General features: G+C 37.0%; 2 protein-coding genes across 2 annotated transcripts; one reads left to right on the forward strand and one right to left on the reverse strand.

Annotated features, from left to right (window-relative positions):
- Positions 1-1,648: 1,648 nt before the first annotated feature.
- On the reverse strand, positions 1,649-11,804 carry taf6 (TAF6 RNA polymerase II, TATA box binding protein (TBP)-associated factor). The gene is made up of 15 exons (XM_030154805.1): positions 11,598-11,804; positions 10,535-10,692; positions 10,331-10,417; positions 10,057-10,210; positions 9,911-9,967; positions 9,701-9,820; positions 9,468-9,589; positions 9,206-9,283; positions 9,004-9,105; positions 8,732-8,914; positions 8,206-8,280; positions 7,995-8,120; positions 7,662-7,835; positions 7,128-7,319; positions 1,649-2,210 (listed from the first exon to the last, which is right to left on the reverse strand). The coding sequence occupies exons 2-15, from the start codon at positions 10,688-10,690 to the stop codon at positions 1,920-1,922; spliced, it is 1,917 nt and encodes a 638-aa protein (XP_030010665.1). The 5' UTR covers positions 10,691-10,692; positions 11,598-11,804; the 3' UTR covers positions 1,649-1,919.
- Positions 11,805-12,056: 252 nt separating this feature from the next.
- Positions 12,057-15,195, forward strand: mrps31 (mitochondrial ribosomal protein S31). The gene is made up of 7 exons (XM_030154893.1): positions 12,057-12,239; positions 12,900-13,397; positions 13,530-13,679; positions 13,845-13,988; positions 14,071-14,147; positions 14,444-14,584; positions 14,685-15,195. The coding sequence occupies exons 1-7, from the start codon at positions 12,127-12,129 to the stop codon at positions 14,918-14,920; spliced, it is 1,359 nt and encodes a 452-aa protein (XP_030010753.1). The 5' UTR covers positions 12,057-12,126; the 3' UTR covers positions 14,921-15,195.
- Positions 15,196-16,532: the final 1,337 nt, after the last annotated feature.

Here is a 16,532-nt window from a genome sequence, read left to right on the forward strand (position 1 = left end):
TAGTGACAAAATTATATGTCACTTGTAACTGTCAAAGCCAGATTACTTATGCTAGTCATATTTGACATTTGTGTTATTCCTGTCTAACTAGACAAACTTACATCATTAAATAACTTGTGTACTTCTTACGTTAAACCTCTAATATGGTCATGCTGACACACTGCTCAGAACATTCTACACTATCTATATCCAATTGCACATCACATTCTCTGTTGTCAGGAGCAGTAGTCACCGTGTGTATCAGAGAACACAAAGCAAATCATGCTGATGCACATGACCAGCACCAACTCACCCCATCAATGTTTTCCTCCATACAAAGGGCCTCTGAACCCATCCTGACCCCTCCCAGAGAGCTCTTGATTATCTCATGATGTTTGATCACTGTAATCTTGTTTTTCTCCCCTCTTCTGTACATAAGGCTTTCTGCTCCATTCTCACTTACTCTGTCCTATGACTCAGCCTTGTGCTCTTGTTCGGGGGAAATCCTTCCTGCAGGAAGCAATAAACTCACATGAAAGACCTGTTATGACTTTTGAGTTCTCTGTTGACAAGTTTTCCCACCACAATATACATTCTGTCATTAATTCATTGAATTTCCCATTTTGATCCAAGACTGGATCTTGCAAACTACAGCCAACCAGCATTTTTGTCTTAATTTTCTATGGTAGTAACTCAAAATTGGTAAAAGTTTCACTACAGTTTTTCTGGAGGCATTTTACTTCCAGACCAGTGTAAACGGTCATGTTAATTCCAAAAGCAGCTTTAAGTATAAATGAAAAAGAATAGTCCCACACATTATGACAGATTACTTTCACCAATAAGTTGATGTATGAGGATTTTTTTCTTGTAGTCTCAGTGATATTCATTGTAGATTTACCACCATATTTGGGAAAAAATATCTTTCCTTAAATGTTTAGTGTATAAGTGGAAGAGAAGTAAAAAGTTGAGTGTATGACTATAAAAATTGTAAAGTAGGCTTCTTATTTGTAGCTGTGTTCACACTGCAGGTATTAACGCTTATTGTTTACATAATTTAAATGCAACTGCCATCAGATTCATGTGTGCCAACAGTCCTGAAGTGATCCACACCCACAGATGAGACATCACTCCCAGCACGCTGCATTTATGGAATATGGAACTTTAGCACCTCCTCCAGCATAGAATTGTGAAGTCTGTCACAGTTCATTGATGTAAAATTCAGATGAAATGCAACATGACTACTCAGACTGAGTGACTGCAAAATATCAAATATTTAGTAGATTTAGGACCAAACATGAAAGTGCTCTGGATCGGACTAGGCAAAAAAAATTAGATTTGTGCTGTTCAGACTGTCATAAAAAAAAAATAAAAAATCACGAGTCACATAAGCCTAAAAGTCAGATTTGGGCCACTGTTGCCTGCAGTGTGAACACAGCCTTAGTTACATCCCACCATCGAATCTCAACTGTTGCACTTCTTTCAAGTTTAGTCTCAAACTTTTACCCCAACTGACCTGATGTTTTTCTTATTTTCATTTTAACTGCTTTGTGTTAAGCCATTCAGTCATGACTCCCACACAGTGTGATTCAGTGTTAAATGCTGTGCGTTGAATATCAGATCAAAATAGAATATGGTAATTCATCATATCAAGCAATAAAAAAATTAAAAATAAACTTCATACAAAACTGATTTATTTTTGAGTAAAAAACAAAAAAACAAAAACATGAAGTCATTAGAATATAAGCCGAGACATTACAGGTGACAGTTTCCATTGGGCATTATCACATTATTTACAATTTCTGGTCTTATTTGCTCTTCAGTCAAGAGTTCAGATATTCCCCTTCATACCACTCTGGAGTTTTAATCTTTAAGCTCAGCCCAAATGGTCATGTGGGTTTTCAGCTGCACCAACATGGTAAAAATGTCCAGCTTTAAAAGTCTCAGTGTGGTGACTGTGTGCTTGCTCCAGGAGACTCGGACCGGTCTAGCTTCATCCCTGCTTCTAGTTGGGTTGAGGAAATTGAGGTTGGAAGTACAGAGCTTTTATTCTCCAAAGAGGAAGAGGCAGATGACGGCAGAGATACCACTATGTACTTCTGCAGAGGTCTGGAACCGGTCAGTCCGGTGCCACTGCCGGACTCCAGTTTTACTAAAGGCTGCAAGGTGGAAGAGGCGCTGGGAACAGTGCTGGTGACTGGTGAGGCGGTCTGGGAAGAGCTGAGGGTGATCACCTAAATAGGAAGAAGAGAGGATAAGTTTAAATCCATTAACACAGGGAGTCTGTTTATCTATGTAACAAATGAATCTACTACAATAACACCTGTGTGATATGTGTGCTTGGTGAACTAATAGCATATTGTTTTTGTAATCCATTTTCAATTAAAAATCATGTCCTCCCGTTGGATAGAGGCCATACATCAAACACTGAGGTAATCACAATTTTCAATGAGATTTGACTGAAGCTCCTCTAATTCAGTCACGTTGTTGCACCTCTTCATCTTGAGGTACTTAACATCTAGTGGTACCTGTCACTTTGAGTAACTTCTTTTTAATTAGATTTGGGTGCTTCTATGAAACTGTTCCCTAAAAATAGGACAGAGGGGCAAAACATCCAAACCAGATGTAGACTAATGTTGTGAAGCAAGTTAGGAAATACCTTGGGTCTATTTTAAAAATAAATATTTACTGAGATAAAAGAGAAACTATTTTTCAGATGAAACACATTTTTATATTATTTTTATACAAAAATCTGTATGTAACGTGGTAAAAAGGACACAAATTACACGCACCTATTTTTTTGACTATCTTTTTATTCTCTCGCAAGTACATTCTGGGAATTGAACTAATTATGCAAGGTAGAGTGTTTCACAAAAATGACTGCTGTTGCAAAATTATTCACAATTTATATGTTTAACAAGGCAGGTTCTGCATATGTAACGTGAGTGGATAAGATGGGTTACACACTAAACCTGGAATGAGACTGCCAATTCATGAAAAATCTGCATGTCTGGATTAGGAAAAATAACTAGGATCGACAAATTTAACACAGTGTCTCTATTTATAGCAGGATATAAGACCATTTCAAGTGATGTTTTCCAGATAAAATGCACTGACACCTATGTATCTTTTCCTGTCCCAATTTGGGTCCTACTTTTGGCCCCAGTATTTTATTAAAAATTAATTAATTTTGGGATGGCTCAGAGCAAGAGTATAATTTTTTTTGCATTCATGTGAGGTCATCATTAGGTACATCCTGGGGGGAAATACCTCTAAATTTCTCTTTTATTATTGGGTCTAAAAAGCTAGCAAAGTGCCAGGTACCAAAATGAACCCAGTTTCATAGGAGCACCCATTTGTGATTTATTAATGATGCAATCTTCATGAGGTGTACTGTATATGCATGAATAAACTATTGTAAAACTTATATTAGTGATACAGAATTAATGAAAGAAAAAGACTATATGGTTTAGAGGTGGGGGAAATTCAGGATAGAATAGGATACAATGTGGAATTCTGCATTGATGCTGTAAATAAAAAATCAAGAGTTTTGCAGCCTACTTTACATTATACCAAGACTCATTACTGATTTATCAGTGTCAACTGTTGAGCTGCAGTACAAACTCCCATTACAAAGCCACTTCAGAGAACGGGCTAGAGTTACACGAGCATTTTACAACAAAACCAGAGCCCAGATGATAAAATGTATTTTGTAATGTGTATTTCAGGAATTTCAGGAGGTGATGTGGCTATTCTTAGAGCTGCCTTGTGAAATGAGACTTTATTTTTTTAATCTATTAAAGCACTATTTGTAATCCACTGTCTGACTAGTTTGCACTATGTAGAAAACTCTTCCTAATTTGCACTCTAATAATACATACATAAACATATATTTTTAATAGACTGGATCCCTGTACACATCGACTCACTGTATAAAACTACAATTTGCGCTCTGTATATATTACAATATAAATTCACTGTAATTAACATATACATACATAAACATATTTTTTATAGACCGGATCCCTGTACACATCCACTCACTGTATAAAATTCCAATTTGCACTCACTGTAAATAATACATACATAAACATATATTTTAAATAGACTGGTTCTCTGTACCCAATAATACATATTTATCTCAACTATTCTCAACCCATGGTTGTCCTTGTCCCTAGTCAAATGTTTGTTTATATTAGGTCTATGTTTAAGTGTGTTTGGGTTTATGTTGAAATTGTACATCGTGAGCAAAGACAAACTGAAGCCGAATTCCTTGCATGTGTTCACATTCTTGGCCAATAAAGCTGATTCTGATTCAGATGGATTTCTGTTGTGTTTCTGTAATGGCTACAGACTGAAATGGTTCACACAAATGCTATGGAAAAGTATAGTAGTTGTAGAATCAACTATTGTCTGATTTTTGAAGCCCCTTTCTAAAGAGGGGGCTGAGATTTACACGACTGTATTCTGTGATAAAAAAAAAAAAAAAAAAGTAGCCATGTGCAATACTAGAGAAAACTGAAGACACAATGCAAACCGCTGACAAGCTAATCATAACAGAATCAAATTGTGAAGCCACTGAATATTCACAGCCCTAATAGGATTTTATATATACAGGGTGGGGAAGCAAAATTTACAACAGGGATTAAAGCAAAAATTTTTCATTTGACAGAAAAATTTCTTCTGGTCAAAATCATTGGCTACTATTAAAAATGATGCAATACAATACTACTATAGTGTACAAGTTTATATAGTCAAATTTGGCAATACTGTAAAACACACTGAATGGGAGAGTGTACAGGTGTAGAAGATTAGTAACATGCATAGAAAAAATGTCATGAGTGGTATTGGTGGGGGGTCTGGGGGTCCTCCCCCAGAAAATTTTTAAAGCGTCAGGTCAATTTTGGTGCTCTCAGGTTAATTTTAAAGGGTATGAAAACCTTTGAATCAAGTGAAAATAACTAGAAGAAAACCTTACTGCAAAAAATGAGTGAAAAACTTTTTATTTAACAATTTAGGAACTCCTAAAACGTAACTCCAACTCCAACAGCACATGAATTTTGGGGAAAATGTCTGTAAATGTAACCCTAACCAGCTAATCTTCAGATTCTCAGATTGAGGGTGGATCAGGACTTTTTTACCACTGGAACCATACAAAATTTTCTTGTGGCAAACTACGCACATGCACGCACCAGGCTGCTTCATTTTTTTTACACCATGATCTAATTGGAGTTCCATCGTCTCCCTTCTCATCAAGCCACGCCCACCTCCATCTATTTTTCACGCATCTCTCAATAGTTACCACTTCAGCACCTTCCTCTACAAATGTGTCCATGATGTCGTATATGCTAGCCAAAATAATCTGTACGTCGTCAAACCTGCGTCCACAACCCCCTCCCACCAATATCATGTTCTCTTGTGATTGGAAGAAATTACGTCAACTGAAACAGAAACTATATTCCGTTACAGATACTCTCTGAGGGTATTTAAAATACAGTGGCTTTGCAAATACCAAGGGTGTTACTCATTCATTCAATTTTATCTTCGTACTGTACCACACAGATAGAAATAAGATGCTAAACGGGTCAAAATAAAGCACTTATGTAGTCGGGCGCGTAACCGCGTAAGGCCGCGGCGTGCACAGCCGCACGCACGGGAAGGGCACATACACACATACACACAAACACACACACACACACACACTAGTCATATACCGGCAAGAGGAGATAAGCTATGAACCCAAACATGAAGGTCCATGTAGATCAGTTCTGTCTTCTTCCCTTTTCGCTGTGGTTCTTTCATAATGAAAGCTACTTGTTAGCACTAAACTAACGTTAGCGTGTGGAGGCTGAACTTCGGTAAAGCTGAACTTGTCCATGTGTTTCTGAGGCACAGAATGAGCAGCGTTTCCTTCCAAAGATAAATAGTCATCAATCTGTTCTCCTGACATAAAAATAAAGAAGTCATCTTATTATCATCACTGTTAAACCTGTCAGTCCCCTGTGCCTGTGTTAAACACCTGCAGATTCAGTACAGGATCGCGGAGTCACGTGGGGAAGTTACTTCAATATGACTTTTTACCCCCCTCAATTTTTCCACTTGACGGAAATCCGTCGTGGTGACGGAGAACTTTAATCCCTGATTTACAATGAACATTTAATTGTTTTTTCTCAGCAGGCACTGTGTCAATTGTTTTGAAACCAAACATATATTGATGTCATAATCATACCTAACACTATTATCCATACCTTTTCAGAAACTTTTGCCCATATGAGTAATCAGGAAAGCAAACGTCAAAGAGTGTGTGATTTGCTGAATGCACTCGTCACACCAAAGGAGATTTCAAAAATAGTTGGAGTGTCCATAAAGACTGTTTATAATGTAAAGAAGAGAATGTCTATGAGCAAAACTATTAAGAGAAAGTCTGGAAGATACTATTAAAGAAGAATGGGAGAAGTTGTCACGCCAATATTTGAGGAACACTTGCGCAAGTTTCAGGAAGCGTGTGAAGACAGTTATTGAGAAAGAAGGAAGACAGATAGAATAAAAACATTTTCTATTATGTAAATTTTCTTGTGGCAAATAAATTCTCATGACTTTCAATAAAGTAATTGGTCATACACCGTCTTTCAATCCCTGCCTCAAAATATTGTAAATTTTGCTTCCCCAACCCGTATATATGTATGTATATATATATATATATATATATATATATATATATATATACACACATACATACATATATATACACACACACACACATACATACATGTATATATATATGTATGTATATATATATGTATGTATGTATATATGTATATATATATATATATATATATATATATATATATATATATATATATATATATATAATACACACACACATATATATACACACACACACATATACATATATATATACATATATATGTATATGTATATAGATAGATAGATAGATAGATAGATAGATAGATAGATAGATAGATAGATAGATAGATAGATAGATAGATAGATAGATAGATAGATAGATAGATAGATAGATAGATAGAGAGGGAGAGGGAGAGTAGATTTTTAAATCATATCCCAGATGTGATAATTTTTCATGAGGCAGTGCTGCAGAGCTGTCTCTGATGAAACTACAAAACATATACCTGCTGAGTTGAGGCAGCTCCTGCACTGGTTGCCATGACAATGTACTTGGTGGCCGGCGGGGAAGGCTGTGATGGGGTCCCAGGCCGAGGGGACATCAGAGTGAGGGAGCTTGGGACCTTAATGATGCTGGGAGTACGTGGACCAGATGACCCACTTAACCCACTTTGTGAGACTGACAGAGTGGGCCGAGGCTGCAGGATGAAAGATTTTAGTCAACAGCTATGACACAGTTCAAATGCACATCATTCTGCACATTTTTCTTCTAGGTAGTTCTTCTAAGTTCAACTGGACTAAATTCATAAGATCTGAAGAAGTCATTTGGATGAGAGACGAAACCTTTTCAAAAGAGCAAAACAAGTCCAGAACTACCAAAAAGAACCATGACCTGTTCAAATGAGGACCTACACAGACATCACTCTGCACATGACTACAGATATTCTATTACTGTGTCCTTAGTAGCTTGTTATTTAATATTTACTTCCACAGTCCTTTCTAATAAAATAAAACATTTTACCATCAATAATTCAGCGTACCTGTGTGATTGTTAATGTGGTTCTGTTGACTTGCTGAGCCTGCAGTGCTGCCTGGGTCCTGGCTTTCATTACATGGGAGCAAAGCATTGGTCCAAGGTAACCATAGTCTGAACGATACTGTTCCACATTATCAGGCTGTGGTCGGATTTTTGCAATAACACTGGCACAGTGTTTCTTTGAAAACACACACACAAAAAAAGGGGGGGGGGCGACACATTTTGCATATATTAAATTAATAATAAATCAGTATTGCAATTCAAGCAATGACTGTTCTAGTGTCTGAATATTTCAGTCATGGCAAAAATGGGCAAGTGTTGATAATGTAAACTTTACCAGTAAGAGACTTTGAACATGGTCAGCTCCTATCTTATCAATATTGGAGACCACCGGCCCTTCCATCACTGCTTTGATGCGAGCACCCTCTACAGAAAGCCGAGGAAGGATCAGTGTCTTAATCACCTACAGAAAAAATAATATATATGAGGTTGGTATCAATAGAAAGAAGAGAATGAGGAGAAAGCAAGGAAAACAGAAGCACACTTACATCAGGTCCCAATTCAGCAAGTCCAGCAATGCAACCATAACGCGTCGTCCACTGGGTTTTATCATCCAGCCAACTCTGAAAATGTGTCAGAATGTGTTCGTTTAAGCAAATATTTACCTACCATTATATTCAAATATATCAGTTCTGACATGTAAGTTTTAAACAGTTTAAAACCTGGGATTATATCCGCTTTCTCATATTTAAGTCTTTACAAAGCAGTAGTAAATATATGTTCTGAATTTCAGCAATTCTGAATTTGATGAAGACATACATGTCTGTAGCCATAAGAGTCTGAATCCAGGTCAGAGCCAAAGGACAATGACAAATTTGCTCTATTTTTATGACATTAGTGATAGGGGAGGAGTCAGGCTACAGGCTACAGTGACTCATCCAGTAATGAATTCTTGCAGCCCCCCCAAAAAGAAATGAAATCAAACAAACAAACAAATAAATAAATAAATGTGTTTTTACAGAAAAATAAATGTGTTTACAGATTTCTGTGACATGTTTATACCACAAAGCTCACCTTTGTAAAAGTCTTAGTGATACGGGATTGGATGTTGTTGGTCGTGGTGCTGAAGGTTTTACAACTTTGGGCCATGAGGCGAGCAGCAAAGTCTCGTAGAGCCCAGTGGTTGTCAACATCAGGTCGCAAACACAGCTGCTTACTCACAATACACGTCACCACAGCAGGAATGAGCTCATGCAACTACACACAGAAGGGGAAAAAAATTAATTCTGACCAGACTTGTCACAAAATAATACTACATGTATATTTAAGATTTTTTTTCCACTCACATATTTCTCCAGATACAGAGTGGGATTGTCCATTAGTGCTTTGACCATCCGCATGAGGTAAATCAATAGAGCCAAGTTGTTTTGCACCACATTCACACGAACCTTAAAAGAGAGAAAAGTCAGTGCCCCCACCAAAGATAATCATAGTCATTTTATATGAAACACTCCATATAAAACAGTGCTAATAACAAAGAATTCTCACCCCTTCAGAAATAAATGTGCTGAATCTTGGAAGCATCTGATACAGCCCAGGGTCTGTAGCAATACTCTGCAAAGCCTCCTAAATTTGACAAAGAAATAACAGTAATTAAACCAAAGTGATCTGACAAATGAGATGCAGAGCCATTTCTAATGTTTTGGGATAATATACTGTTTTTCTTGATGTTATACTCAAATGAAAGCACCCCTTCAGAATCTCTAATAAAAAAGTGTATCAATATTCAGCCTCCATAAAATAAACATACCGCTCTTTTTGCTTCACAGGAGCCAACACAAGCTTCTGTAATTTCCTTGTAGTAAAGCTGCTGTTCCACAGAGAGCTCGTGAGTGCTGCGTGGCTTCAACCTTATCATACCCTTCTCTTTTCCTGTAAAATTCAAAATATGGGATAAATGTAACAGCATAATTGCGATTAAGGAGAGAGGAAAGCATTAGAGAAGCAAGAACACTTTCCATATATTAGAAAAAGATAACTGACCTTTTCCATCTGTAGCTGTTGTGCCCTGTGTCTTGTTCTGAATTGTGCCTTCCTCCTCCTGACCAGGCTTGACAACTTTGAGGGGCTCTGTTGATTCAGATTTTTGTTGCTCTTTTGTGGCTGAAAGGCAGTAAGAAACAAAAAAAACACTATGATTTTCCCAATTTAAATGCTTTTCTTTAGAAAAAATGTAGTTAAAACTGGTCTTACCTGGTGGTGGATTTTCTGGAATAGCAGGCTGCATCCCCTCAATACTTAACCAGTGGGCTACAATGATAATCATCACAAAATAAAGTCAAACCATACAATTCTACACAATGGAATATAATGACAGCTATTCTTTTTTTTCTGTGTACCTTTAAGTGACACATCCAGTGGAACCCTGGGGAGCGGCGTGTTGATAATGTCACTGAGGTCCACCTCTTTTTCCTCATAAAAATGAAGTTCCCTCCCACCACCACTTGCAAAGCGAAAAGGGATAAACTCTTGGGACTGGAACCCATACAGGGGCTGTCAAAAGAGCACATCTCATAAATACATAAATGACATCAAGCCACAGCAGAATGCATGAACAATGTTGAAATTTTTATTCCATCATGGACACTTTATTACACAGACTGTCATCCATACCTCAACATTTTTTAATTTGAGAGCGTTATCTACATCGCTGGTGGTTAATTTACGTCTCTTCCCATGATGCATGAACTTGAGCGCATCCTGAGCATAAAGAGGAAGAATAAATAAAACAGCGCCTTACAACTACACCATAAAATTATATTAATGTGAAAATTTAATCAAGAAAAAAGACATCCATCTTAATGACACATGCTTTACCTGTGCAATTTCTTTTATCCTGTAGCTGACTTCCTCGCTCAGAGCAACACAGCTATCCTCTTGTAACTGTCCCACTCCCACAGACTCTGCCATGGCTTTCATTGATTCTGTCGGCAAGACAACCGAACATTGTTTCTGCCGTCGTTCCTCCGCCATTCCTAAAAACATATAATACACAGGTGGGTGAACATAATATCTCAAAATGAACCTCATATTTCACAAAGTGATTTATTAATATGTTAAAACTTTTTCATATATTAACAGGTTTCTTACCAGTAATCAAAAGCCCAAAGTCACTTCCTACCTTTAGCGTAATGTACTATACCTATTAAACTACTTAAGCCCTGCTGATTTCGAGCACCTTTATGTTGCAGTAACAAGAAACCCAGTGTTGACAAACTGAATAAGCATATGAAATGTCGTTTGCTAAAATGCAGTAAAGATAGGCTAACTCTGCAGAAAGCTTTTCTCCATCTCCACCTTGGAAGTAGACGAAGTTGTGCAAGAGTCTTCTATTTAGATTTATTTCAGGTAACTCTGAATCCAACTGGCAAGAGGTATGATCGTTGGAAGAAACCACATATCACCCAAGCACACATTATTTTTAGCATTAAAAGTATCAGCAATATTCTGCCAGTCCACTATGGTGCAAAGGTGGATGTAAAGACCCAAAAGGAAAACAACCTCAACCATGAAGCCAAGATTATAGAAAAGTAAAAAAAAGATATGTATAAGAGTAAAAACCGTGATTGCATCAACTGTACTACAAGTATATTTAAACATATAACAGGAAAGTATGAGAATAGATTTCACTCTACGGCTGTAAACAAACACACTCGAAAGCGGGTAATCACTCACGGAAAAACAACCTCCTACCTGGCTGCACACAATATTCACGCCGCACATCACATGCACATATTAAAATGTAGTGTAATTGCTGTAAAATTTTAAAAATGATAAGCATAGTAGTGCTTTGAGATATTTTAAATACGATTGTTAACTTACAGCAAGATAAATTAGTTAGCTTGCATGCTAGTTACTTAGCCTCCGTTGACATTTTTACCTGTGTGTGAAGTTGCTCCCTTTTTGAGATTACGCCGGAACTTGCACGAATAAAAACAGTCAGTGTTAAGATTTGCAAATATTTTGGATTCGCAAAGCTAACTCGTCTCTATAAATATCCATGTCTCGATATAAACAAGTAACTAATTCACGAATTACAGCTTGAACCTCCGTCTCTGAATCAGCGCCTGTTCCGTCGCCATTTTGAGTCGCGTTCCGGTTGTAATATCGCGAGAGTTTTGGACCACAGTAGCTACAGTTAGACAGTTACCGCCTGTTTATTGCTGGGACGAAATAAGACCATAAAAAGTTTAATAAAATTGGGTACGCTGGGAAAATAAAGAGTGTTGTGTTCAGTCACTAAAAATTACAACTTGATAAATTTCTTCTTCACAGAGACACAATTTGCTTCGCGTAGTTTGATATTACACCCCGGAACTAACGGAGGCATCAATTTTCCATCGGTGACCTTATGATGTAGCAACAGAGGTAAACGTCAGGAGCGTGGAAGGACATAATAAGAAATAATCATGTATAAATGTCTATTTCGGACGTTGCTCACGGCTCAGAATTCAGCCGGCAGTGTTTATGAGGCGTGTCTCTTGGCAGCTAAACGTAACAAAACGTCTGCTTCAATTTTTAGGTGAGTTCGATTGGGATTGCCAGGGGTCTGACCTGGAAAAACACAAGGAATGAACGGGTTTAGTGGTTCGGTTCGATCTGGTATATTATGTAATGTTATGTTCTGTTCCCTCTTATGTATGTAGGTTTCGGTTGAACTTTTGGTGAGACGCATTAAGTCGTGATCTTCATCTAAGACGATTTTTTTTAAATATCACACAATTAATTTCCTTGTAGTTTCTGTAGTTCTTTTTAATTATGCGCTAAGTTATGCTTTTACTTTGGTTATGGTGGAAATGCTTTTATTTATGTATAAGACATCACAAAATTCAGACACTAGGTAGCAAGTCAGTCTGCACATTCAAAACGCATCACCTATGCATGTGTTTATGGGATTTTTACAGAGTGGGAAGAATTCCCCTGCACCCCATGATTTATACTCTATATATTCACAGGAAAAGACAATTCTAACAATCATATGCAATGAAAAGAGATACAACTCAACTAGTCTTGTCGAGGAAAATGTTTAAGTTTTAGTTTGTTGATTGTGCCTCGGTGGAACAGTGTCAGTAAGGGACCAGGTCATTTGCATGATAATATTGTGCCAATGAATCACAACATCAGATGACTAATGATCCTTGGTTATTCAGCTGTTATTAACTATGTTTTGGTTTTCACGCAGGATTTCAAATGGAGCTGGAGTTAAATGCTTGAGCACAGGTTCAGTCAAGCTCTGTCAAAAGAGTGATGGTGTTGGTCTCTCTGAGCAAGATGGGAAAGTAGATACAGAAAAAGAATGTGAGCACACTGAAACCAAACCTTTGGCTGAACAGAAAGCTACAGATGATGACAACTCCCTTAAGATTTCTGATAAACAGGAGGAGGCAGCAGTGTTAATGACAAATGATGAAGGTACCAAAGAACAGAACATTAGTGTCATTACTGAGCAGGATGCAGCAAAGCCAGAAACAGAAAAGGCTGTAGCAACCAAGAGTGAAAAGGAGATGCTCCTGGACCTTCTTAGTGGAATGAAAGTAGAAGTTACCAACAAGCGAAAGCTTAAAAATCCAATGGCAGACAAAGAATATGCCTTTATGTCAAAGCCAACACCAATACCAACAGAAATGGAGAGCACCATCAGTATGTTTCAGAAAGCTACAGTGGAGGCTTCATCTCAGAGGTGAGACAGGGTTTGAAATGGGAGAAATCAAATAACCCTTAAAACAATGTTTTTCTATGACAGCAACAAGAATATTTCCAGTTTTCACTTCAGCCACTGAAAACAGTTCATCCATGCTGTTTTTTTTCTTAGTGAAACACTGAATCCTGAGCTGGTTGCAGCTGCATCTGCTGCCGCTTCCACTCTGCCCAACAGCAGCCAGGCTGAGTCTGAGCTGCTCCAGCAGCTGAGGCAACATGAGTCCATCACTGAGGCTCAAAAGAAAGGAGACAGTAACATTGGGTATGTGTTGGAGAGTCAGAGTGCCTTAAGAAAAAGCTTTGCGTGTATGGGACTGGATAGTGTTCATAGAAAGCAACAAGATAATTCCAGATGAATGACAGAAATGAGAAGTTGATCTTTTGAATAACCTGTCGTAATCTTGAATTTTTTTCTTTATATTCTTAGATTAATAATTGCCAACATGAAAGTTGGCAGAGGTCCTAACCGACAGAACACTAGGCCAACAAATCAGATCAGGTTTGACGAAGATGAGCAAATGTACACACGTGACAGAGGAATCACTAATGAGCTGGATAGTGTTTGGAAAAGGTAAGAGATTCTTCAGTCTTGAGTTACTGTTATTTGGACCATACATAGTATCAAAAAGACTAATGTTTGGGTTTATTTCTAGGAAGAAATTATTTACAGTGAAAAGACTAAACATCTTCGTCCCCCCTACCGATGAAGATGCAGTTGAACCAACTGTTGGTAATAATCAATATGATACTTGTGAACATTATTTAAAGATATTTCTCGGAAAGTTTGTTTTCTTTGCATTTAATTATTCCTTTTCTTCAGTAGTAGTTTTACTTGTCACCAGATATATCCACTTCCTCCAAACAATGAGTGAAGATTTTTTTTAAATGTTACTGTTTGGAGTCACTTTTTCATTTACGCATATATGCCTCTAACTCATGAAGGAGTTGTTAATATTCTTTCGTCAAAACTTTTGGTTTTTATCTTAATCACTTTGTCTATTAGTAATTGTTTTTTCCTATTTCTAGCTCGACCAACTCTGTGGGATGTAGACTTTGCTAATCAGTTGTCACTGCTGACCGATCAGATGCCTCAAAACGGAATTGAGGAAATGATTCTATGGACCAAACAAGGGAAAGTGTGGCAGTACCCCATCAATAATGAAGATGGTGAGAAATTATGCTGATTTTAGCCAAATATATATAACAGAGATGAAAATAAACCTTGATCGAAGCAATAGCTTGATTGTGATTTGTTATTCTTCATCAGGCCTTGAAGAGGAAGCTAACGTCCCGTTTCATGAGCATGTCTTCCTGGAGAAACACTTAGAAGAAGGGTTCCCACGTCAGGGTCCTGTGCGTCACTTCATGGATCTTGTGGTTGCTGGTTTGTCAAAAAATCCATACCTGACTGTCCAGCAGAAGAAGGATCACATTTCCTGGTTCAGAGACTACTTTCATCAAAAAGAGGATGTTCTCAAGGAGGCTGACACTTACCTCAACTAAACAAAGGATGTTTTCAACAACTGTTGACTGTTGGACACATTAATGCACTGGACCACCAAGACCAACTTTGGCAACTGATTTATAGTATAAGATGGATGTTGTTCAGTCAAAACCCTGTATAACAAGTCCAGCTAAAAGAGGTTTATTTTCGTGTCTTTATCCTTTGTGTATTATTTACAGATGGATCATGGAAGTATGGAGAAAATATACAGAAAAACATATTGCCTTTTAAATAAAAAGCATAAATAATAAAGGTATGTTTTGTTGCTCTTTTATTTTCACCTTTCTTTCTTAATCTACTCCTTTTTACATCATCTAATACTGAAAAAATGTACCACAAAACCAGTGAAGATAAACATGCAGTGAACTTTCCACTTGCAGGTTTTATTAAGGAAATGTGCTAGAGAATCTAGTCTTGTTTTTTTTTTTTCTTTTTTAATCTCATGACTGTACAAATAAACCCAGCAGCCAAGATTTAGGGCAGTAAAATCACATTGTGATCACATTTACAGTAGGAACACAACTGGGCCTTGAACCTCATGCCCTTTGAATGGGAAGTACTTTTAAAGTTAAAAACATTTGGAACAATGAACCTCACAGACCACCTCTTGTCTAAAAACACCCGCAGTAATCTATTGTCTAAGAAAGTGGCGAAAATGAGAGCTTGACATTGAAAAGTGTTTCACTTCCTGTGTACATTCTTCTTCCTCAGACATTCAGTGCACTTTACACTAAGTGTTCACGGTAATATTGTTGGTGTATTTGGTTCACTTGCTGCATTTACATAAGAGAAAGAATCTAAACAGTAGTCTGGTTTATGCTCAGATATTCATACTTTTGGAGTTTCTTATGAATAAAAACCATACTGTGTGACAGTACTAATATCTAGTGGTGTATGCTCACCTTTCAGTTTTTGTAGAACAAGGAAGTAGTGATTCCTCTTCAATTCAAGTGAACTCTTTACATTTTTAACAAAAAACAAGAAAGTTTCAGAGATGTAGTTATAAAAATCATGTAAGTAAACATTGCATGCAAAAACTCAGTGCAAGACAACACCCAGCACCAAAAAAAGAATATATATATATATATATATATATATATATATATATATATATATATATATATATATATATATATATATATATATATTTACATACAAAAAAAAATCTCCTAAAAATAGTATATGTTATTTTATTATGTAAAGGGCTAAGGACACAGAAGTCTGCTGTACACTAGATGGAGCCTGCCAACTGCACTGCGTTCACGGTGCGTTCAGGTACTAAGAAAAATATTGGAATTAAATTAGAGAGTAAAGAGCCTTCAACTTGCCTCAAAAGGAGTAATTCATGCATTAATAGTGCCCTACAAGTTCTGCTGCCAAACGTAGGGTTGAGACCCGAAATAGGTCAGATCGTTGCTTTAACTTGGTTTTCAGAGAAAAATGCACAACAATAATTTGACATAAAGTTATTTTCTGAACAAAAATATGAGTTTAGAAGTGTTGACCTCATTAAGAACCGTATAAAAAGTAGAAAAAAAAAACACATAAAGATTTATTACTTTGACTTTGACAACAACATGCAAACATGATGCAACAAGACGAAAACAATGT

The sequence above is a fragment of the Sphaeramia orbicularis genome, chromosome 14 (genome assembly GCF_902148855.1).
Source record: "Sphaeramia orbicularis chromosome 14, fSphaOr1.1, whole genome shotgun sequence".
Classification (NCBI taxonomy): domain Eukaryota; kingdom Metazoa; phylum Chordata; class Actinopteri; order Kurtiformes; family Apogonidae; genus Sphaeramia; species Sphaeramia orbicularis.